Genomic DNA, 23,992 nt, shown 5'->3' on the forward strand with positions numbered 1-23,992 from the left:
TGGGCAAGAGGTTTGAACATTTTACCCTTGAAGACATATGAATGTCAAATGAATAAAGGAGCTGATACTATCATTAGTCACTAGGAAAAGGCAACTTAAAATCATAATAAGGTATCACTTTATACTCACTAGATTGGGTAAAATTAACAGAGTGTCCACACAATCTTGGCAAGGATGTGGAGCAACTGGAACTGCTAGTGGGAATGTAAATGGTACAACCAATTTGGGAAACAGTTGAGCAGTTCCTTGAAAAGTTAAACATATACCTACTGTACTACTCACCTTCCATCACTCCTAATTTTTGCCCAAGAGAAATAATTTTAAAAGTCCAAAAACTTGTTCATCAACGTCCATAACAGCTTTATTTGTAAAGTCCAAAACCGAAGATAATCAAATCCATCAACAGGAGAATGAACAAACATACAATGGTTAATCCATAGAAAGAAATACTACTCCACAATGGAAAGGAATGAACTATTGATACCTGCAACAATGTGGGTTAATCTCAATTATGCTGAGTGAAAGAAGTCAAACAAAAAGAATATATACTGTATGACTTCATTTATATAAAATCCTGGAACCTGCAAACTCATGTACAGTAATAGGAAGGAGATCAATGGTTAGCCAGGGACAGGGATGGAGGAGGAGATAGATCAAAAGGGGAAGAGATGGGATACCTGGGTGGCTCAGTGGTTGAGCGTCTGCCTCAGTTCAGGTCACGATCCCAGGGTCCTGGGATTGAGTCCTGTGTCAGGCCCCTGTGGAAAGCCTACTTCTCCCTCTGCCTATGTATGTCTCTGACTCTCTGTGTCTCTCATGAATAAATATATTGAATCTTTTAAAAAGAGACAATTAGACTATTACAAAATGTTAGAGGTGATGAAAATATTTGTTACGTTGATTTCAAGTGAACGTACATAAGTTACAACCAATCAAATTGTACCTTTTAATATTAGTAGTTTATGGTATTTCCATTATTACTGTAACAAGGTTGTACAAAAATATTAATAAGTAGCTAAATATGTCATAAACACAACAAACAAAATAAAAACTCAAGTCCAAAATACAGTGTGTTTAAAATGAATACCTTATAAAAAGGAAATAAGGGCTAGAACTCAAAGTATTTGGGAATCTTTAGAGATGAATAAAATCAGTCATCCAACTATGTTCATTTTAATATAACTGAAATAATAGCCATGCTATAGATCAGAGCATAAATGTTATAAAGCTTGAACATAATAATAGCTTGAAAATAATAATAGCTAATAAAATCCAGTGAGGGGAGAAAAGTCAATAGGAGGATATTTAAGAATGCTAATTTCCAAATATTTTGTGCAGGGGCTGGGGGGTGAATTCAAATTCCCCCAAATGGGGGGATCCCTGGGTGGCGCAGCGGTTTGGCGCCTGCCTTTGGCCCAGGGCGCGATACTGGAGACCCGGGATCGAATCCCACATCGGGCTCCCAGTGCATGGAGCCTGCTTCTGTCTCTGCCTCTATCTCTCTCACTCTCTCTCTCTGTGACTATCATAAATAAATAAAAATTTAAAAAAAATTAAAAAAAAAATTCCCCCAAATGGAAGCAGAGATGAAGAAGACAAAGGGGAAGAAGAAGAAAAAAGAAGAGGAGGAGGAACAGGGAAAAGGGGAGATAGAGGGAAGGGGGGAGAATGGAGGAAGGAGAAGAATTATTTTAATAATAAGATCATAGATATTTTATTTTTTACTGACATGAAAAATTTTTCAGCTGCAGATGATGAAACAAAGATTTGAGTACAAGTGGTTTATTTGGGGTCAAATCTAAGGAAAAACTGGTAGAAGAGTGGAAAGTGAGACAAGGGAGGGAAGCCAATAAATAATATATTATCAAGAAGTTACTACTCTGTAAGTGGTTTGAGCTTTCAGTGGAGAATTCTGGGAAAGATAATCAAGGGTTACCCAACCTGAGAGGAGAGGGAACTGGGGTATGTATCCACCAATTCCCACCAATCAATGGTTGAGGGCTACTCTCAGATGTGTTAATTTTCCAACACTTCCTGCCTGCCCATGGGTAAGCAGGGCAGACTGCAGTGGAAAAAGAGCCTTCGTGCAGAGTCACAGGGGCTGGAAATTAGATTTTGAGCTGGCATGTGTGGAAATAATGTGTGTTAAGGGAATGGGGGCAGGGGGCTTGCTGTACTGGTCATCCATTACATGCCAGATACTGGGATCTAAACAGACAGATGGCAACCTTGAGAAGTTTAATTTCCTCTCACTTGAACACAGCCTCTTAGTTGTATGTTAACTCTCTGCTGCACCACCACGCACATGCAAACACTAGCAAAGTATCAGGGGAACCCTTATAAACAATTATCAAGTTTTAAACATTTAATATACCAAAGCCAGTATCAGCCCTTTTATTTTTCCTTTAACTTTGTATGCTTGCAATCATTTCTAATAATAATAACTTAGATGCAGGAGAACAATTTCCTAATATGACATTTAGACTCACTTTGTCACTAGACCCAAAGTAGCAATTCTAAAAAAAAAAAAAAAAAAAGAAGAAGAAGAAGAAGAAGAAGTGCTATTACTTTGATAAGATCAAATACTCAGTAAAGAGACAGGCACAGGCATTCCCAGGAGTCTCTTTATAGTCATAGCCTAAGAAGATACTCTACACTCATGATTCTGACTGTCACCTCTGAGAGTCTATGTGGACTATGGAGCAGAGGGATGGTGATAAAACACTCTTATCCAACAGTTTATGAGAATGCACCTCCCCCACCCCATCATCCATTCCTATTGGTGAATTGTTTCTAGTAGGAGAGCTTTATTTGGATAATAGTAGTTCTCAATGAGGGGAAAAAGATATACTGTTGTTTTAAAACATACACCAGGAGAACAATTTTCATGATGTCTTGACCCAGGTTGACAATACCATTTTTCATCTGGACATGAAGACAACGTGTTTTTCCAAAGATGGAATGATTCTATTGGAATGACATGAAAATTTTATGGCTGGAATCCTAGAAAGATGTGTGGTTTTCAATAAAATATTAATGAAAAAAAGCATTGTTAAAATGATACATTTCCCTTGGCATCATTGAAGCCTTGAATTCAGAGCTATTTCTGGACTTTTCACTTACATGAGCCAATATTTTCTCTCTGTCTCCCTCTCCCTGTGTCTCTTTCTCTGTATTAATTTGAGTTGTATTTGCTGTCACTTGCAATTTAAAGAGTTTAACTAAGGCAGAAATTGGTACCGGGTGTGGTGTGGTTTCCAGGCAGCCAAAATCCCACAAATGTCCACAACAGAGCCATCAAAAACAGATTATGGAAACACAGAACATTTAAGTAGGAAGGAACTTAAACATTATGTAACCCACCATGTCATTTTTTGGACAAGTAAGTAAATCTCCAAGAAATTCAATGAATCTATATACTTTCAATGAATGAGACTTTAGAGGGTAAGGTATTATAACCCAGAACAATGAACATTTATAAGAAAAATAGGTTTTGAGAACAATACTCCAAGTCTATACAGTATGTCATGAAGCTTTGTGGATAAACTGGTCTCAGTTCATGATACAGCAGAATCACTTCATTCTCAATAAATATATTTTGAGCACCAGAAATGTGTTAGTCATTGAGTTTAGGTGATATGCATAGAATAGGGAACAAGATCAGAAAAGATTACATGTTCTCTAGGAACGTTGTGTCTAGTGGGAAAGGCAGTCAATAAACCAAAAGTTTTACCCCAGTAAGTATTGTTACTATTACAATACATACTGAAAAGAGAAAGTACAGGTTGATGTGAGTGTAAGAGGAGGACCTGCCCTTATGGGGGGATCTAAGGAGGCTTCCACAAGAAAGTGGTATTTAAATCAAGACCCGAAGGATACTAGAAACTTGTCAGGTGAATTTGCAGGTTGGAGGATTCCAAGCGCATGCAGAGCCCCTTGATGAGTAAGGGCTTGGCTTCTTAAAAGAAAACAAACCAGCAAAAGTGACAATTAGGAGAATGGGCAAGAATAACTCAAACAAAGCCAAGAAATAGGCAGGAGGTAGACCACACAGGGCCTTTCTGAGCAGTTTGGAAAGAAGTTTGGATATTATCATAGGAGCAAAGGGGAACCACTGAAGGTCTTCACACAAGTGGGGTAGGTTATAGTTTGGTGGGGGCCAGAGTGAATGCAGAGAGGAGACAGGCATTAGAACAACAATCCAGGCTAGAGATCACAAGACCCCAGAGAGTAGTGGTTTGAATGGAGGCAACAGTGCAGAGAAATACAGGAAACTGACTCAGTTAATATTCTGGAAGTAGAAGCAAGAAACCCCCTGCACTTCCTGTACTAGTTCAAGTTTTGTATGGTCACTTACAACGTGAAGACCTTTTGCTGCTGCCACCACGGGTATGTGGAGTGGGCTATTTTAGTAGGGAAGTGATGAGTCATTGAGAAGGGTGGTGTGCAAGGAGGGAGAAGGTGCAGACAAGAGTAGTGGCCAGTTTCTGTGATGAGGCATGGGGTGGACGTTGGTGACATTTACCAGCTTATAAAACAGCGGAAGAGAAGGAAGGGGAATATCATGGGATTGTGATGAATGACCGGAAGGCTACTTTTGAACTGTGTTTCAGCACAAGGAGTTGAGAAGGTACCCAACCGAAATAGGATGGCTTTGGGAAGGGTAAAACTATAGAAGCCAGTGAGTTTCAAACATGTTCACCTATGCTCCTGGAAAGAGACGAGGCGAGCAGAACTTCAGCATGTGGATGCTCTGGTAAGTACGCCTCTGACACCAGGGCAGACAAATTGGTTGCCACTCCTTCAATCTGATACTCCTTCAATCTGATACTCCTTAAAATCAGTTAGCCATTTACTTAGAGGAGTTTAGAGGACCACAGACAAGGAATTTTTAAAATTTTGAAATTTCATGTTTCTTCTTCTTTTTTTTTTTTAGAGAGATTTTATTTATTTATTCATGAGAGACACAGGGAGAGAGGCAGAGACATAGGCAGAAGGAGAAGCACACTCCCTGTGGGGAGCCTGATGCAGGACTCGACCCCAGGACCCCGGAATCATGCCCTGAGCCAAAGGCAGACACTCAATCACTGAGCCACGCAGGCATACCTGAAATTCCCTGTTTCTATGTTTATTCTTTACCACAGTCTGGGAGGAGAGTCATCCCTGGCCCTGTTGTAGTAGATGGGAAGTCTGAAGCAGAAAGAAGGCCATAAGGGTTGAGAATGGTGGGGCTAGGACTTAGATTCAGTGTTGTCTACATGTAGTTCCTAAAGCTTATAATAAGTCACATAATAATTGGATGTGGGTTCCCAGTTATTCCAGAAAACCATATCCAGGTATCTTAGCATTTTAAAATGTTTTAAAATATAAGATGGGAACTCAGTATATGCATGGAGTACCTTGTGCTGATCTGAAAAAGAGACTATGGATTGGGGGAAAAACCTTTATATAGACTCAAAAACTCTTCGTGCAATTCAGTCATTTTTGATTTGTGTTATTAGCTTAACAAGTCAAGTTCAATTTTGCCAAATAAAATGTAGGAATGGGGAGAACCGATTTCACGTCCTCCAAATTCTCCTCATTGTATCTCAAACACGAAACATCACTAAACCAAATATTTCTTTACCAGTTCTTAAAAGCAAGGACTTAAATATTACTATTCAGTATTATAAAACTTTAAACTTGAAATCTTGTGAAAGAAAAGAAACACACTTCCAAAATAACACCGAAAGACATATCTTTTTTTAAAGCTTTTAATTAAAAAAAAAAGGTAAAACAGGAGATGGCATTCAAAAAGACAAGTAATTAAATCATATTTCCATTTCTTTTAGTTTGCTATAACTCATTTTCCTTTGAGTATTGCTTTTTTTTTTTCTTTTTAAAAAAAGCTCATTTCTTCCCAAAGAAAAATTACTAAAAAATAAGTCTTCCAACATAAAATAAAAAATCCATGCAGGGTCTCCTTGGGAGTTATAATCAATGAGTGCACTTTTCAGTGACAATACAAATGTGTAAAATTAATGATGCAGAAACTACACCTGATTCTTACATGTTGATGCAGATGGTGACACACACACACACAAGTGTTTTATTTTGAGGACTCAAGAGAGTATTTCCAGTTTTGACCTGTGAAGAACAGAAACTAGGATAACTTTCTCTGTTTGACAGAGAAATCTCATCAGCTTCAAACACCAGCACAGCCACTGTGAAATGAGTTGAACTAAGCTGTCGCTATCTATAATTCTTCAATTCACAGAGCATGACAGATTCACGAGGCTCTTTCTTTAAAAGGCATGTGGGTGCGTGTCTATGTCTTTGTACGTGTTGTGTGATTTTTAAAAATTTTTGAAAAGTTCTTATAGATTCCATCTAAGGATTAGAACTTCCTTCTGTCTACACAAGGGTCTCCAAGTTCTGTCACTCCGTCAATAATAAGTCTCTTGGTACTACTCAGTAGCTTACATCAAAGACAGGAAGGGAAAGGTAAAAATGAAAAAAAAAAAAAAAAAGGAAGATGAAAGGGTAGATCCAAGAAACAGAAAAACCTAAGGAAGCTTGCTTACCATACTATTCAATGAAGATATAACAATTTGTACCTCCATGGCACCCAACATTTTTCCATCATGAAGTCACGTTCACATTGGCTCATCCAACACAGGCATCCATCTTTTTTTTTTTTTTGTATAAATATCAGGCAATATTTATACTCAAACTTAAATTGGTATGAATGTTGTCCTTTCTTCTTGGTGGGTTGGAATGATTATTATTACTGGAGCACTATTTTGTGACTGTCAATAAGTAAGGTCTTATATGGTTTGCTTGTTTTATGAATACCATAAGTGTAATAAGATAAATACTCTCAAACTTTGGTGAGTCCATATAAATATCCATTCGAATAATAAATCCATCAGAGTCACAACAATTTGCAATGGAAGCACTCAGTCTGTCATAGAGATTTCAAATAAATAGCATAGCTGGAGTGTTACGCCCTAAATGGTAAACTGACATTCAGGAAGTTGAAGGAAAATTAAAGCAGATTTTCTAGGCAGTTAATTTTTTTTTAATGTTGAAATTTTCAATCTAAGTCACAATTTCTGAGATTTGTATTGGAAAAAAAATCAGAAGAAAAATATTTTATTTCTAGTCACCCTACTACAGAAAGTCTCAATCTCAATGCATACAAAAATAGTTATATTTTACTATTGGAAAGTGTTCTTTCATTCTCCAGTGAACTCTGTAGTTGTATTCATTGACCGGAATTCTGAAGGAAACAAGAAGAGGAGATGAACCAGTCTCATGCTCTTCTCATAGAGATTCAATGTGCCATATGGAGCAGCACAACCTTTGGCAAACTTCAGACCACAGACTGCATGATTTAGGAGTCCACTGAATTAAAATCTACAGTTCCCAGATTTCAAAGGCGCTAAAGTAATATTTGTCTGGAAATTACCAAAGGCAAAGAAAATATTGCCTCATGGTAACATTCTAAATAGAAAATAATTAGCACTTTTAGGCAGCAGGGATTGGAAGAGCAAATTTTCTCCAAATTCTCCACAAACTCAACTAGAATTTCAGGATATCATGAAGAAATTCCAAGGGAGAAGACACCAAATTCTAGGGTTTCACATTTTCATACTGCATCATTCTAGAATGTTCTAGAATTCTATCATAGCCCTTTGCTGGAATCCAGTTCTGTGTATTTAGACCAGAACCAATAGTTAAAGAGTTGTGGGTAAACCAGACTCTCATAAAAGAAAAGGCGTTGCTGTATTTGAAGTCTTTACAGTAGATTTTTTTTGTGGGACTCACCAAAGGAGGAAAGGAACTTCTTTAGGTCCATAAGTCACTAACAAATCTGAATGACATTTGTAAGGGTTTACTGGCCATGCTGAACAAGTTGAAAGACTGGAATGGAAGTCAGGGAATCACGTTTACATTCTGGCTCTTTCACTAAAACTCCATTTGTGGGTATGTAGGATGTGTTTTCCTCCTATCCAAAAGACAATCCAAAAATTGCCCCATGGCCTTTAGATATAAAATAACGAATGACATCACCTTTAATGGTGAATTGAGGAAACATAAAATATAACAGTGAAGAGTTCCACATCATAATGGTAATTTCCTTAACAGAAATAACAAATCACAGACCGCCCAACTGATCAAAAGGAAAGTACAGGCTATTCCTCTAACATTTTAGAATTTGTTACTACCATAATGGTGCTGTATACTCATATTAATTGATATCTATATATTTCTTTGGAGCATAGAGATCTTCATATATTTTTGGCGGGTAAGACTTTTTCTGTGAATATAGTACCTATGATATCCTACTGGGTTCCACTATTTAGAACACCACATCTGCATTAACAAAATATTATTTTTCATTTTATACTTTTTAGATAATTGTCTATATATGATGAGAAGATTTAATATTTTTATTTTCAAAAAATTCTCTGTAAAACAGGATGCATCTTATACATATATCTCTATGTCTTACAGAACAGCAATTGCATTGGGTGTGCTTGTTTCTTTGTGTTACAATTTCCTTATTTGCTCAACAGAGATGATACAGGCCCCTACTAAGTTCATTAGGCTCTTGCTAACATCAAAGATTATTTCTGCACAAGTTTTTGCGATAAAGCATTATGCAAAATGCTTTACCCTGATATCAGCTACAGGAGCAACTAGGGATTAAGTCAGATCCCTTGGGGGAATATAGAATTTCCTCTACTGTAGCTAGGTGATAAGACCTGCCTGGTTCCTTGGCTAACAGCTAGGTAACCCTAGAGAAGGAAAAAAATTTAAAGAGACCTTCCTAAGGCTGGTAGGAAGTGAATTTTCTTGTCAATAGAATCAGCTGAACCATCTATTCTGTACACATATGTTTGGAGTTGGCCTTTAATTTCCACCTATTGACCAAGAGTTTAAAGAAGAGAGAAGGTCACACCTACTAAGTAAGTTAAGAGAGAAAATAGTCTTGTCTGTGTGTAAACACAAAATCACATCTTTGCTAAATTGACCCCTTGGGTCTAACACAACTATTGAATTTCCTTCCAGAAGGTATGGTTGCATAAATATTTCTTATAATTTAATCATCCACAAATCTAAACAGTTTTTCTTTAAAAACACCCCCAGATCTGCTTCATCCTTTAACACTGCCCAATCAGCTGAAATCTGAATACCTCTGCCACACGTGTTTTAAATAAAGCCCTGTAACCATAATCATTTTCTCTAAATTTTTGTCTCTACAGAAAAATCTCAGCATAGGGGCCAGCTTTTACTCAAATGGTTCAATGACCTGTTTCAGATATGTGTCACAATGGGAAAGACAGACAGCAAATAAATAAAGCAGTAAGGAGAAAAGGCTAGAAGAAACTACCCATTAATATAACGATCTTTTCACTGGTTGGGAGGATCATGCTTAACCTAATTTTGATTTTGGTCCACCTGTATTCCCTACAGGTTTTTAACATTTTTCTGTTCTACAACAAGCATGTATTACTTTTATAAGAGGGGTATGGGGGAGTCAATTGCATAGAGAGAGTCTCAAGAATATTAGATTAATACACCACATGAGATGTCACTGACGTTGTCTCAGATATTTAGCAGGAATTGGAAGGCTCACAAAAGTTCCTTTTCACAGCTAGCTCCACCTGCTTGAACAATGTTAAGTGAATAATAATACAATTTAAAAAAAAAACAGAGATAAATAGCATTTTTAAAGAATTAAAGCATATTTCCTTTTAAGGGCAACTAATTTAGCAACATGTAACGAGGCCTTTTAAACTCAACTGTCAGAGAGCACCATTAAATATTCACACAAAAGAGATCCAGGCAGCTTAAAGATGAATATTTCCTTATTCTCGAGAGGCCTAATCCACTTGCGACAATATGAAAAATATTCAGTGCATCTGGTTGGGGCCCACATGGATGATGACGTGTTTCTCATAAGCCCTTTTCATTGTTTTCTCGATTTGCTTCAAAAACACTTGTGGGATTCGTCCACATAAAGTGTGCACAGTCTCCAAAAACTTCAGCTGGAGAGGGTAATACATGGATTGAAAGAGATTGTCTTGAAAGGGAAACTGAAAAAGGATTAAAAAAATGAAACAAAATGTTTAGCGACTGAAATGCCATTTTAAATACAAACTACATTTAGTAAAAAATGAGACAGGGAATTAAGCATGCAAGCATAGGTTTGAATGTTCTTGGGCATTTGATGGAGATTCGAAACCTGATTCAACCCTGTGCAACCCTGGGCAATTACTTATTCTCCTCAGTTTATTTACCTCAAAAAAAAAAAAAAAAAAAAAAGATTTACTTGGGTCAAAAAAAAAAAAAAAGATTTACTTGGGTCCTTAAAGCTCTTAAAATCTATGACCAAAATATATCTTCAAGGACAGGATATTCTCTATTTTATGCTCTTGCTGAGGAGAAGCAAGGGGCAAGTAGAGACTTGAAACCTACTGCGAGATAACATTGAATTCTTCATATTTTTTGCATTTGTCACAACTTATTTAAGATTTATTTTAGAGACAGAGAGCACAAGGTGAGGAGGGACAAAGGAAGAGAGAGAGAATCTCAAGGGGAGAGGGGACTCTCCTCTGAGCAGGGAGCCAGATGTGTGACTCCATTCATGACCCCAGATCACAACCTGAGCCAAAACCAAGAGTCCGACACTTAACCGACTGAACCACCCAGGGGCCCATTTGTTGGAATCTTAGTGAAGAAACTTTAGGGTACGTCTATAGTAATCTCATGAAGTTAAGAGTTTAGGTAATACTAGTAAAATTTATCATTACTGAACTTCATTTTTAATAATTCAGGTACCAAATATTGGTTGGTGGTTTCTTCCCACTTAATACTGGGCTTTTGATTTGACATGATGTGATTTTTCTCTTGTTTTCCCAAGGAAAGTCTTTATAAGCAGAATTTTTCCAGAATAAATCTTTCAGACCACTTGGTTATGAGCATGTTCAAATTTTTATTACAATCCGGTTGAAATGGAAAAGGCCTCTAGTAGGTCAAGTCAAAGATTCATTGTTGGCGAGGAAATTTTATACACAAAGACTAGGAAAAAAAGGAAGAAAAGAAGGGTAAAAGGTCAGTATATGCTTGCCTGGCAACAGAGTGGGTGGGTGTCTGGTTTCCTAGAACAAGTTTTAATCCCTTTAAAGTTCATCAGAAATATTGCTTAAGCGTGTTTATCAGAAATGTGAATTTCTTCCCAGAAGGAGATTATGCATTATGTAACACAAGAAGGGCCATGTTTGGGACAACTGTTTTCTTTCTCAGCGCAGGTTTAGACCACTGATCACCTCCTTTATCGTCACACTCTCCCTAGTGACAGGAAATGAATAGGTCAAAACCTGGGAGTCATCCTTGGTTCATTCTTTCCCCCATACCTTCATCCAGTCTATCAATAAGCACTGTAAAATTTGTCTTTACAACAATGTCTGCATGTGGCCACCACTGCCTACCTTCCCTCTGCCTGCAGTGCATGCCAGCCCCAGCTCTCACCTGGAAGGCTGTAGTGACTCTTCATAAATAGCCCTTGTGTGCTCACTCTTGCCTCCTTGCACTGAGTGACCAGGGTGATATTTTTAAAGCATAAATCAGAATGTATTATTTTCCTGCAGGTGTTTCCCACTGCAATTAAAATAAGATTCCTAACTCCCCTTTTGTCCTCAAGGTTCCATGTGACCTGGAACTCTCCTTGGTGTCTTTCTCTGTACTTTTGGTCACCCTGGCCTCTTCCCTGCTCTTTGGGCACACCAAACTCATCCCTGCCTCTGGGACTTTCCCTGGGTTATTCCTTCTTCTTCTTAGCAGGACCTCCTCCCAGACTGCACCATGGCTGCCTCTACCAATCACATATCAGGCTTGACGAGGCCCCCAGCTCATGAGCACTCTTCCCTGTCTGTGACAGGGGAAGCCTATCACCCTGCTCTGGTTCCCTTTTAACACCTTTCACTGCCTGGTACAATTTTTCTTTCTTTCTTTGTTTATACGAGTATTGCCTGGCTTCCTCCACCCACAGTATATGCTTCATGAAGACCAGGCTTTGTTGGCCTTGTTAACTTCTGAATTCCTAGAACCTAGACTTGTACCTGCATAAAATAGGCTCTTCATAGATGATGGTTGCAAGAATTACTGACAGAATGTCTACTTGATAGATGACTTCCTTCAGTCCCAAAGGGAGAAGACTCACTTCTCCTTCGCACAAACACAAACACACAGGCTTAGGGTTTGTGTGTACAAGTGAAAGACAGAGGAGGGAAGAGATGGAGGGATAGATGGAGGGGGAACGGGGACAGATGGGAAGAATACTTTTAGAGAGAGATGAAGGGAGAAAGAAATACAGTGTGTGTGAGAGAAGTTATATTTATAGTCAGAGAGGAAGAGCAAGACGGGGGGGATCCCTGGGTGGCGCAGCGGTTTGGCGCCTGCCTTTGGCCCGGGGCGCGATCCTGGAGACCTGGGATCGAATCCCACATCGGGCTTCCGGTGCATGGAGCCTGCTTCTCCCTCTGCCTGTGTCTCTGCCTCTCTCTCTCTCTCTGTGACTATCATAAATAAATAAAAAAATTAAAAAAAAGAAGGAAGAGCAAGACGGAGTGAGACCATGTGAGCAAGGTAGGGAAGGAGGTAAGTGTGAAACTGCCAGCATCAAAACAACTTCTAACTATTAAGCACAACCCTATGTAGGCACTGTGCTCCAAGTTTAAGAAAAACATCATTTTGGGGCACGGGGTCATGAAGTTGGTTGAGTGTCTGACTCTTTCCATTCAGGTCATGATCTCAGGGTCCTGATCTCAATGCTCTCAAGGTCATGAGACCTTGGGGCTAGCTTAGTGTGGAGTCTCCCGAAGATTCTTTCCCCTCCACCTCCCTCCTCCTCTGTTCCTCCCCAACTGGCATGCTCTTTTTCCCACATAAATAAGTAAGTAAGTAAATAAATAAATAAAACCTAAATCCATCATTTTGTGGAATCCTCACAACAATTTTATGAGGTAGATAATATTATTATCTCCATTTCACAGATGAGGAAACTGAAGCCCAGGAATGATGAATCCCTGGAAAGGGACAAAAATTGGATGTTGGCATTGAGGGGTCTGTCAATCCCGGAGCCAAGCCCTGACCCCACACGCAGTGCGCAGTCCTGTAGAGAGAGGGGACACATGTCTTCCAAGAGCGAGCCTGTGTTTGTTCCTGTTTCAGGACGGGGTTAGTAATATTCTTGATTGAAATGCTTGCGTACAAATGTCCTTTTAAGCTCACGTGAGGGTGATCGCTGAGTGTATTTGGCAGGATCATTTACGGCCCAGTTATTTGGCTTTATTTCTGCTCCTCCAGAAAGCAAACAAGACACATGGTAACTCAAGAATCACAGTTGCTCAATTCCAAACTAGGGCTGACAGATCACAAAGGAAACCCAAGAGCGGCTCTGATGTACTGCTGCAAACTCATTTAACTTCTGTTTGTACTCCTCAGTGGCTCAGCCCCTGGGGTCAGTGTTTGAATATCTAAAGTGATGATATCACTAAGTGCAGGACAAGTTTTCTGTGTAATTAAATCACCTGGTCTTTGAAAACCAACAGCAGGAGATGCAGGAGAAGAAAGCTGGTGTTAGCTTACATGCGGCTAAACTCATTCCCTGCAGAGAAAATTCTGGGAATTCCAAAGACTTTCTTTAGCAAGATGCACAATTCTCACACATGCAGAAATGTGTTCCTGTGTCTCGGGATCTGCTCCCACCAAAGCCCATTTGTAAGACCACAAGGGTTCCTTGATTCTTAAGAAAAACACCTCTAAGTCTACATACTTTATGTCTGGGGTCAGCAAATTTTTTCGATAAAGGGCTAGACAGTAAATATTTTAGACTTTGTGGGTCACACAGTTTGTTATAAATGCACATCTCTGGCATTGTGGCTTGAAAGCAGCTACAGACAAACACAGAAATGAATGGGTTGTCACTGCGTCCCGATACCACTTTATTTATGAACGCTGAAATTTGTATTGTATATAATTTTCTCGTGTCATGAAACAGTCTTCCTTTTCCCCCAGTGATTTACAAAACTGTTCAGAGCCCACACATCTTACAAACACAGGCAGCAAGGAAGGTCTGGCCCAAGTTTGCTGACCCCTACTCTATCTATGTCTTGCAATGACCGTTTCAAAAGGGACATCGCCGAATCTCTATCGCTGGTTTTCCCTAGCCATCTCAAGGTAAAAAGCAATGTGGAAAGCAGTGTTTCCCCAAGTGTGGGTGAAAGGCAAAAGCAGGGGCACCTGGGTGGCTCAGTGGTTAAGCATCTGCCTTTGGCTTAGGGCGTGATCCCGGGTCCTGGGATAGAGTCCCACATCGGGCTCCCCGCAGGGAGCCTGCTTTTCTCTCTGACTAGGTCTCTTCCTCTCTCTGTGTCTCTCATGAATAAATAAAATCTTTAGGAAAAAAAAAAGGTTAAAGCAGGCAACATTTGGCATTTTAGGTAGTGAGTCCCAAAGTAAGATTCTTTCAACCTTCCCATTTACTGCAAGAAGATAGTTCCTGGGCATCTTTAATGTCTCAACACTTGCTAACCAATCTCTCCAAGGTTGTAAGAGAGGACCTGAGGCTGTGAGAAGTCCAGCTCCTCCGTGTGGCCTTTCAGACTCAACCCTGGGGAAGGACAGGGCTACTGGCAGGCCTGTGGAGGGTGGGAGGAGCTGCCCTCCTGACACCAGACTCGGTGCAGGCAACGCCTGTAGTTTACTTGAAGGGGTTGTGGTCAAGAACTCAGGCCCCTGCCCTGGGCAGGCCACACGCAGATGCATATCTGTATTCCTACCCCGGACACCTCCATTTGGAGGCCTCCAGGGAAGGAGGAGGTCTCTTTCCACTCCTCCCTCCTTCCCTTCTTCTTCCTCCTCCCTCTGCCTACAGGTCCATAAGGATGCAGGAGCCTTGAGATGATCTCTGCTTCTAGCCTGCATCTTCTGGACCAGTTAGTATAGTACTCTCTGCTGGGTACAAACACAATATGGCGGGGTGGGGGGTTGGGACCTCTTTTTCCTCTGGCTTGCACCTCTGCAGTTTGTGAATAAAGACTCGATTTGTACTTTCAGTTTGTCCCGTGATCCTCATCAACCACCTCCACAGCTGACTGTTCAACAGGATGCTGGCAACTGGGCTACACACTCGGCTGGAATCAGAATCAAAATCATTTTGTTCTTACATCCTTTACCCTAACACGTTCCCCTCTGTTACGGCAAATGGCACAGGGTTTCTTTCTGGCATTTAATTCCCTCTTAAGTGAACTTATTTAAGAACCAAGAGAAAATGAGTGGCTTGCTGGTAAAGATTGAGAATGGATATGGCATGAGGGAGCCAGTGGGTAGAGTGAAGCAGTGACTGAGATTGGGCAAAGGGGCAGAACTCAATGCTTCTGGGGAATTCTTTGGCCTTCCAAGGTACTGGTGACCAAAGCGCCTGTCCTGCTTCATGTCGAATAAGCATGCATCTGCTGACCGGGGGCAGGAACACACTTACATCCCGTATTGCTTCATAGAGCGCTTTGAAAGTTGGCTGCTTATCGTCATGGTAGACGCCTCGGTTTCCGTGCAGTACAGACACACCTTCCCGCTCAGCCTCTTTGCAGTTGCTTCCGTACATGCAGTGATCGGGACGGTAGTTCCACTGGCAGGGGAACACATAGAGATATTCTGGCGGTGACAAGAGAGAGACATGTCCACAGTCAGTGCCTGCTCTTCTCTGCGTGCCTGGTGGTTAAACCAATGTTTCTATAACCTACATACCACACGCGAGTGTGATGGGACCTCATGGCCCAAGCTTTACCACATTTTGTCCATATTTTGAGATCAGGAATTGAAGGGGCACATACGAGGGATGTTGTAGGTTTCACCCAAAGAAGGAAGACAACGGATCAGGGACAAGAAGGCAACAAAGGTCAGCAGACAGCCCGGGTCCAAATCCAGCTCCCTCATTCAAAGACAGTGCAGCTTAGGTCCAGTAATTCAACCTCCCTGTGCTTCGCTTTCCTCATCTGTAAAATGGGTAGGACAGGAACTCCCTCCTAGCGTGATGATTATGTTTATAAAGCACATGTGACATGCTCAGCCAAATGTCAAGCGCACAGTGGTGGTCAACAGTGTAGGCACATACAATCCACTCTTTGGAAAGGTTTATATGAAACAGACCTGGAAAATTGGAATCAAGGTAGAAGCAGAGCTTCCTCTTTGTATTAAAAAACCAACCAACCAACAAAATCAAAATGAAAGAAAAAACAAAAAATGACAACAGTAAAGGGGAGAACCTCTCCCAAAAGATCAAAGAAAAAAAAAAGTTCCTGTGCCAAGGTGACTGTATACATTGTGGGTGAGCACGTGCACATTCATGTACTTGTATGTGTAGCGTTAATCTGGTGGTTTTTTGCCAGGACCCTCCCCTGGAGCCATTTGGCAATGATTAGAGGGAGATCATGGTTGTTATACATGGAGGAGACCACCACTGGTCATAGTGGGTGAGACCAGAGATACTCTAAACATTCCACAATGAACAGGACAATCCCCATAAGAGTAGTAGTGCCAAGGTTGAGAAACTTGGCTCTAATCCTGTTGGACTCTGAAAATTTCCTTTTGGTGGCTAGGATTATAAAATTAGCAATGAATTCATGACCCTTGTGAGCTTCCTGGCTCCTCAGCTTGGTGTGTTTAAAAGCCAGGGCAAGAGCAGTATGGATCAAAGCTCTTGGCGAGTGTGTGTCATTGTTCATGGGAAAGGCCAAATCAATTACTGCTGTCAGAAAAGCAATATAACGGGCTGGTTATATTGGGCTGATGGCCATCCCTTCTCATGGAAAGGACCACTGCTTAGAGACTACTTCCAGAGAGCTTCGAGATGGAAATCAAACAATGAAGGGTTCATCACACATATATAATATAATATATATAATATACATAATAATAAATAATATATATAATAATTCTATCACTCCGTCTTTATGGGCCATGGTGACACCGAGTCACTCCCCAATTCCTAATCACAAACACCTTGTGAGATTTTCCTTTTCTTGGGAGAACCCCTCTCAACCATGATGCTGGCCTCATTTGCATTCACTTCCACACTTGCCCACATATAATCCATAGCTGGGAGAGAGTAATGCTCATCCTGAAGTCACATTATCTAGATTTAAACTCCTCTTCTAGTTGTGTGACTTTTCTGCACTATATAGGCATGAGGACTCTGTGAGTGAAAATATCTAAAAGTGCTTGTGTGCTTTTAAACTGTGTCTGACCTCAGACAAATTGTGGCCTTTTGAAACCCGGTGAATCACATTGCTCATTTATGATATCTGTCTGGGTATTTGCAATTGTAATCCCTGCTTAAGCACCTGCTAATGTTCCCTGCTGAGTGAATTGCCCTAGAATCCTTCTCTGTTTTTGTAACTACACTGATTGAATCAACAAATATTTATTGAGTGCCTGCTATGTACACAGTGGACAGAGGAAAGTCTGCTTCCTGCCTTTGTGGCATTTGAGATCGGTGATGGAGGGGGAGTGGTTTTGCCTCTTCCCAAGTTGTCTAGCACCCCATTACAAAGGAAACCTTTCCTTTTCTTTGCAGCCTCCATGCCCAGTGAGGGTACTCTAAGACAGAAGGTGAGATACAAAGGCTTTGGAATCAGACGAATGTATTTTCAAAGTTGGTTTCTACTGCCTCATTGCTGTATACGCTTGGTGGGTTATCTGGACCTTAATTTAGAAGCAGTAAAAGGAAGCTACATCATCTGGGGTTGAACTCCAGGTTTATTATGCTAATAGTGAAATGGCTAAGGGAGCAAGCTCTGGAGTCAACTCACCAGGTTTGTATACAGGACTGTCACTACTTGCATGAACTCAGCCAAATTGCATAATTTTTCTGAGCCTGAGTTTCACCATCTGTAAGGGGCAGAGGGCTGTAAATATCTTGTCCAGTAGGATTCTGGGGAGTATTTAGTGAGCTTATAAATACAACTATTTGGAACAGTACATGACATATAGAAAGCATATGATAACTGTAAGTTGTAATAATTACCAGTTACTGTTATAAGAACTATTGCATTAAGTCACTGGAAGAATAAAACAAAGTAAAGGTAAATATGAGCCTAGCATAGTTCTTGACACCTAGTACATTGGTAATAAATGTTTTACCACAGTTGTTTCTAGATATGCAGGTGGCCAGTTATTCCTAACCTTTTATGGATCACAGATCTTTCTCAGAATCTAATGAAAGCTTTAGACCTTATCATTGAAAAGGTACAACTGGGTATATCTAAGAACATTTGCTCATAAGTTTCAGGGTTTATCGATTTCCTGAAGACCAGCTAAAACCCAGCTGTTGAATCTCAAATATGAAACTGGATTCCAGATGGAATTCAATTCACATCTTTACAATCCCCTTCAGAATTTTTCAGAGGAAGAAACGCAGAATACATTGAGCATGTAATTGCAAGAAGTATTCATTCACACAATGCAAGACATTGGTGTCACTGGATGATAAGGCTTGGCTGCTGCCCTTGGGGAATTCATACTCTTGTAAGGGAGACAGTATACAGTATAGTCAAGATGAACATGTTTTTTTTTTTTTTAAATCAGCGTTCATAGAAAGGAGGATATTTCAGTAAAGTTTCATTTAAACTCAGACTTACAGACTAAGGATGGGATTTTGACAGTCAAAAATGGAGGCCTGGAAGAGGATTCAAGGAGGAGAGAATGGCCGGATCATGGTGAAGAGTTTGGAAATCAGAGTGTGCTTTACAAAAGATAAGCTATTCAATTTTGCTGGGATAAATTCAGTCTCTTCAAAGGGGTAAGATAATGGTAGCAAAGTTGTCATATAAATAGATTGCTTTGATCTAAAATATTCAAGAAAGATAAATCTATGTTGGATTGCAAGTTATTAACTTGGATTCTAGCTTGGAAGGGGAAAAAAAAGAAGGAAAAAAATTTCCTTTGGAAAGAGAGAGAGTAGCTCAAAAAATTGGAGGTAGAGTTGAACTGGGTCAGGACGTGGGGCAGCTCCTGGATTCTGAGGGGTGGGCACTAATTAATGTCAGCTTTTCAGCACTGCTGCCAATGCTGCACCCTTGGCTACTTTCTGCTCCTGGATCCCCCCACAGTCAGGTTCTGAGGATATGGTCTGACTGGGTGAGTGGGAGTTAGGAGCCCACGGGGCTCTAGGACTGCATGCAAAAGCAGGTGGGGGGGAGGGCTAACAGGGGGGAGGAAGAGAAAAATTCCCCTGAGAAAACTGGAACCCTGTTACCCAAAGAAAGGGAAATCAAGAGTGGGCAGTTAAAAATAACAGTTGTGTCTTTTTATTCACAGATAAATTCTACATGGGTTACATTTTGAAATTTCCATTTGGTTAATCAGGGGAAGGAGAAGAGGGGTCACACTAGCATCATGGGGCGGACTAAAGAGGGGACATCTATGGAGGTCCGCTGATGAACATGCAGAGTGGACTAATGATGGCTATTTTGGCACCTGATCAATAACCATTCTGAAATGGATCTATTTTAAGCAAGATTATCAGGGCTGTCAAAATCTGATGGTGAAAAATGACAGCATGGGGAAATGTTCAGGGTACTTTCCACTGCTTAGGAAATAATAAGGTGAGTGGTTTTAAAATTCCAAATCCCCAGGCCTCCAACTACTGCAATTTATTTTAAAATATTTTTTCAGGCTAACCCCTCTTCAAATCCTGAGTCTTTGCTATTTTCCTCTCCATTTTACATAGATAAAGAAGCTCATTAACTGATTATCTCAGGCTCTGAAATCCCTTAGCGTTTGCTTCAGGAGTCTACATTTATTTCCAGAGTCTCCTAACTATTTCCAAAGTACCATGTGAATTGATTGCTCCTTACGTTTCTGATTATTTCATACTCTCGGGTTCTCTAAGATCATGGAGCAGCTCCTGCCTGATTGTTTTCACTTCCTGGTGAGACAGGCTTGCTACTCACTTGATACACTACCAACAGAATGGAGGCTGTTGGACGCATCATTAATTTTTGTTTGTTAGTTCTGTTTCTCTAATGTGTCATTCTGGACCTGAGGTTTCCCAGCAACCTCTTCTTCCTTCTTCCGGAATGCACCTTGTCCCACAAAAAGGCAATTACTTCTTCCAGGAAGACTACCCTGATAACACAATCTAAAGAAGCAATTCTCTCCCTCCAGCCTTGATAATCTCTCTCGATGCCTCATTTATTCCTTTTTTTTTTTTTAAAAAGAGATTTTATTTATTTGAGAAATAAAGAGACAGCATGTGAGAACGAGTGAGCACAAGCAGTGGGGGGAAGGGCAGAGGGAGTGGGAGAAGCAGGCTTCCTGCTAAGTGGGGAGCCCAAGGTGGGGCTCCATCCCCAGAACCTGAGATCATGACCTGAGCCAAAGGCAGACACTTAACTGACTGAGCCACCCAGGTGCCCCCATTTATTCCCTTTATAGCATTTATTATAACCCATGATTTGTAACAACTAGTTGCTGTTATTTGGAAGGTGGGTTTCATGAAAATAGGCAATTGTCCGTTCTGTCTGCTGCATTATCCCCAGTGCCCACCACTGTGGCTGGCACACAGTAGGTAGTCAAACAGTATCTGCTGAATGAATTAGTAAATGGAACTTACACGTTCCTCTACCACATGTGTCCTCCTTGCTCTTGCTTTCTCCCTCTCCTTCCTCTCCTCGCTTTCCCTGGTGTGTACTTTCTCTTCCATTCACTTCCCTCTGTCACTCTATCCTCTCAAATCCATTCATTCAACCAACCAACACTTCTGAAGACCAACTCTGTTCTAGGTACTAAGCCTTGCACACTAGAGACAAGAAGTAGATACAACCCCTTCCCACAAATATCCCACAGTCTTCATTCTTGACTTTGCTATCAGAGCTCATGAAACTCCCAGGCTCCCTGAACAAGAAGATGTTACCAGTTTCTGGGAACAATCCTAACACTAGGTAGCTGGGCCTGTGAAGCCCACAACACACTCACCGCTGCCAGATGCTGGGAGCTTTGGGTAGGGTGAAGATCCAGTGTGGTTACACACTTAGAATATAGGGCTCTAGTGACCCTGGCAGGATGAGAACGAGGCCCTAAGGGGGCCACCAAAGAGGCTGTCCCATGTGACTGTGTGTCCTGCTCCCTGTGGCCCCACCAAACCCCTCACAACTCCCTGCCATCACACTCTTTGTATAACCCATGACAATCTATGTGTATTCCATGAGCGTTTCAGCTCTTCTCTCTCTCTGTAAGCAGAATCCTACTGTTGCTATCTGGCTGGACGCCCTGCCTGGTTACCCATACTTGGCTGGTTTCATTTCCTTTCCCTGCCCAAAGCCCATCTTTTTGGAAATTGTTCCTGAAGAAGGAAGAGACATAGGTGTTCCTGTCTGAGAGAGGAAGATGCTGCATGGCCTTGCTCTTCTGGCTCCTGACGACCAGATCATGGTCGTGTCTTCCCATCCAAAGAGAACTAATTTATAGCTGGGTTTGGAATCACTTCATAAACAGGGCCAGGCAAATCTCTCTATCTCTTCAAGAATGTGAATTAGGAAGCAAAGGGGGCTGTTACTGAACATGCATCGTCATTGGCTGTGGGCTTGTAAGGTTGTGTTGGCTCAGGGCTGGGCCTCATGTAAACAGAATGCTGAGAGACAGAATGGAATCAGGTAGTCGTGGAGAGAAGCAAGGATGGCAGGGGCCATGGAGCCTCTGAGGGATGGAGAAATCAGCTCTGGTCCTTAGCAGTTACCCAGAGCAAGTTCCCAAGAGGTCTAGCACGATGTGACCCATATGTTCCCAGGGCCACCCCCTGGTTCCTTAGCTGGCCTGAGTTTTGTTCCCTGGAACATAAACATTAATCCAAGCACATCTTCCTGTGTAGGGTGCTTTTCTGGCTCTGGTCAAATCAACCCTTTCTACAGAACTCTGCTCTCTACTCAAACTCATATGTAGAATTGTGAGCTCAGTCCTCCACCCCTTGAAGAAGCTACCTTGGCTCACCTGCCAGGAAATGTCCTATGGGCTGAGCAACCTGCATGTCCCTCCTGAGCTCCAGCTCTCTCCTCTTGTCTAGTACCCAGTCCTGCAATTACACACCCACAGAAATGGACTATCTAATTATGGCAAGAGTTGTAAAATATTTTTAAACTAATGACTTCTTTGAAAAATATTTGATTTATTTGAGAGAGAGTGAGAAAGAGAGAGAGAGGAATTGGGGGAGAAGCATATGGAGAGGGAGAGGCCAACTCCCCACTGAGCAGAAAGCATGATAAGGGACTCAATCTCAGGACCTTGAGACCATGACCTGAGCAGAAAGCAGATGCTTAACCGAGCCACTCAGGTGCCCTTAAACTAATGACTTTTAAACACATTTTCAAAAGTGGTGTTATTAACTACATGAGGCTATAATAATACCATTCCAGACATGTGCTCAGGTTTTTTGTTTATTGCTTCTTCGTCCATGGTAACCAAAAGGACCATAACAACAAGCATATTTAGTCCCATGTCAGGGCCAATCTCCTCCTCCTCCACTCCCTCTCTCCTTTCTAGGGATAAAGGTGAACAATCTTTTTTCAAAATAGTTTTCTGGCTTATAGAAAATGATCACAATATAAACAAAGAAAAAGCTTATCATGTGGAGGATATTGAATAGGTTTCAGTTCAAGGGTCTTGTGTTTAATAAAGTATCTGGAGAAAGTATGAAAAAGGGCAATCAGATGTAGGTCACACAAAGAACAATCAAGGAGTAACCTAAGAACTTGCCAATCGAAAGCTAGAAAACTTGGTTATTGGGACTGCTCAGAACCAGGGTTTATAACAACTTCAAAACTCTTGGATAATATTTGAAGACTCAATGGATTTAAGATGGGGAGTACAGAAGCCATCAAACTCAGCTGGTTTTCAGCTCCAATTAAATACAAGGGCTCCTGTCTAATTGCAAAGCTGCTTACAACTGCCTTCAAGTATTCTTTACTCACTGATCACGTCCTCAAATAATCTGCAACAGGCTAAGAGGATTTCTGGGGAGGAAACTGCGAATCTTTAGAATTCCTATTTGGGACTATGTCCAGATGGGCTTATATAAGATAGCTTTAGCCACATAACAGAGAGGAAAAGGCAATATTTAAAGGACAAATAATTCAGTACACAGTTACATCTTGGGATGTGCACCAGCTCTCTAGGATTCTCTCTCTCTTAAAATTTCCCCTCTCCCCAAAACCCAGAGGGTGGAAGTCAGAGAGGCCTGCATTTGTACCCCTGCCCTGTCACTCATTAGCAGTGCTGCAAATTACCAAACTCTCTTTTCCTTGGTACCTTTGTCTATAAAAATTATAGGGGATTTTATTCTCAGGGTGGTTGCAAGGATTAAAGAAGATAATGCTTAGAACAGCACCTGGCACTTAGTAAATAATAAATGTCAGTCATTCTTTCTTCACCTTATGCTCCTGGCCTAGCTGACCTGTGCTGGAACCATCTGGTTTCACCCCCTGGGAATTTGGAAAGAGGATAGAGTTAATCTCTCCATGTGGCTGCACCTGGACTATGAAACCTTGGTACTTGGCTTTGAGGCCTGAGGAGCAGAGAATGCGGGGCACAAAGAGAAGAAGAAACAGTGTCAGTGGGAGACAACAAGTCTACCCTGGCCTCCTTATCATTTACCCTTTCCTGCTTCAGGTCATGCTTCAGCTGAGCCTGCTGGCCTTCCTGCCTCAGTTTCTAGCAGACACCAGTTTGCTAATAAAAAAGTATCCCTTGTGAGGACACCTGGTGGTTCAGTGGTTGAGCATCTGCTTTTGGCTCAGGTCATGATCCTAGGGTCCTGGGATCCAGTCCTGCATCGGGCTCCCCACGGGGAGCCTGTATCTCCCTCTGCCTGTGTCTCAGCCTCTCTCTCTCTGTGTGTGTGTCTCATGAATAGATAAGTAAAATCTTAAAAAAAAAAAAAAGTATCCTT

At 41.1% G+C, this 23,992-nt stretch overlaps 1 protein-coding gene across 1 annotated transcript in view; it reads right to left on the reverse strand.

The window, feature by feature from the left end:
- Positions 1 to 8,414: 8,414 nt before the first annotated feature.
- GXYLT2 (glucoside xylosyltransferase 2) overlaps positions 8,415 to 23,992 on the reverse strand; it is an 88,763-nt gene continuing 73,185 nt past the window's right edge. Inside the window, 2 exon segments of the mRNA XM_055344404.1 lie at positions 8,415 to 10,085; positions 15,533 to 15,705. Coding sequence (XP_055200379.1) covers positions 9,903 to 10,085; positions 15,533 to 15,705 — 356 coding nt within the window. The 3' untranslated portion in view covers positions 8,415 to 9,902.

This window comes from Nyctereutes procyonoides, unplaced genomic scaffold (assembly GCF_905146905.1).
Source record: "Nyctereutes procyonoides isolate TBG_1078 unplaced genomic scaffold, NYPRO_anot_genome, whole genome shotgun sequence".
NCBI classification, from domain to species: Eukaryota; Metazoa; Chordata; class Mammalia; order Carnivora; family Canidae; genus Nyctereutes; species Nyctereutes procyonoides.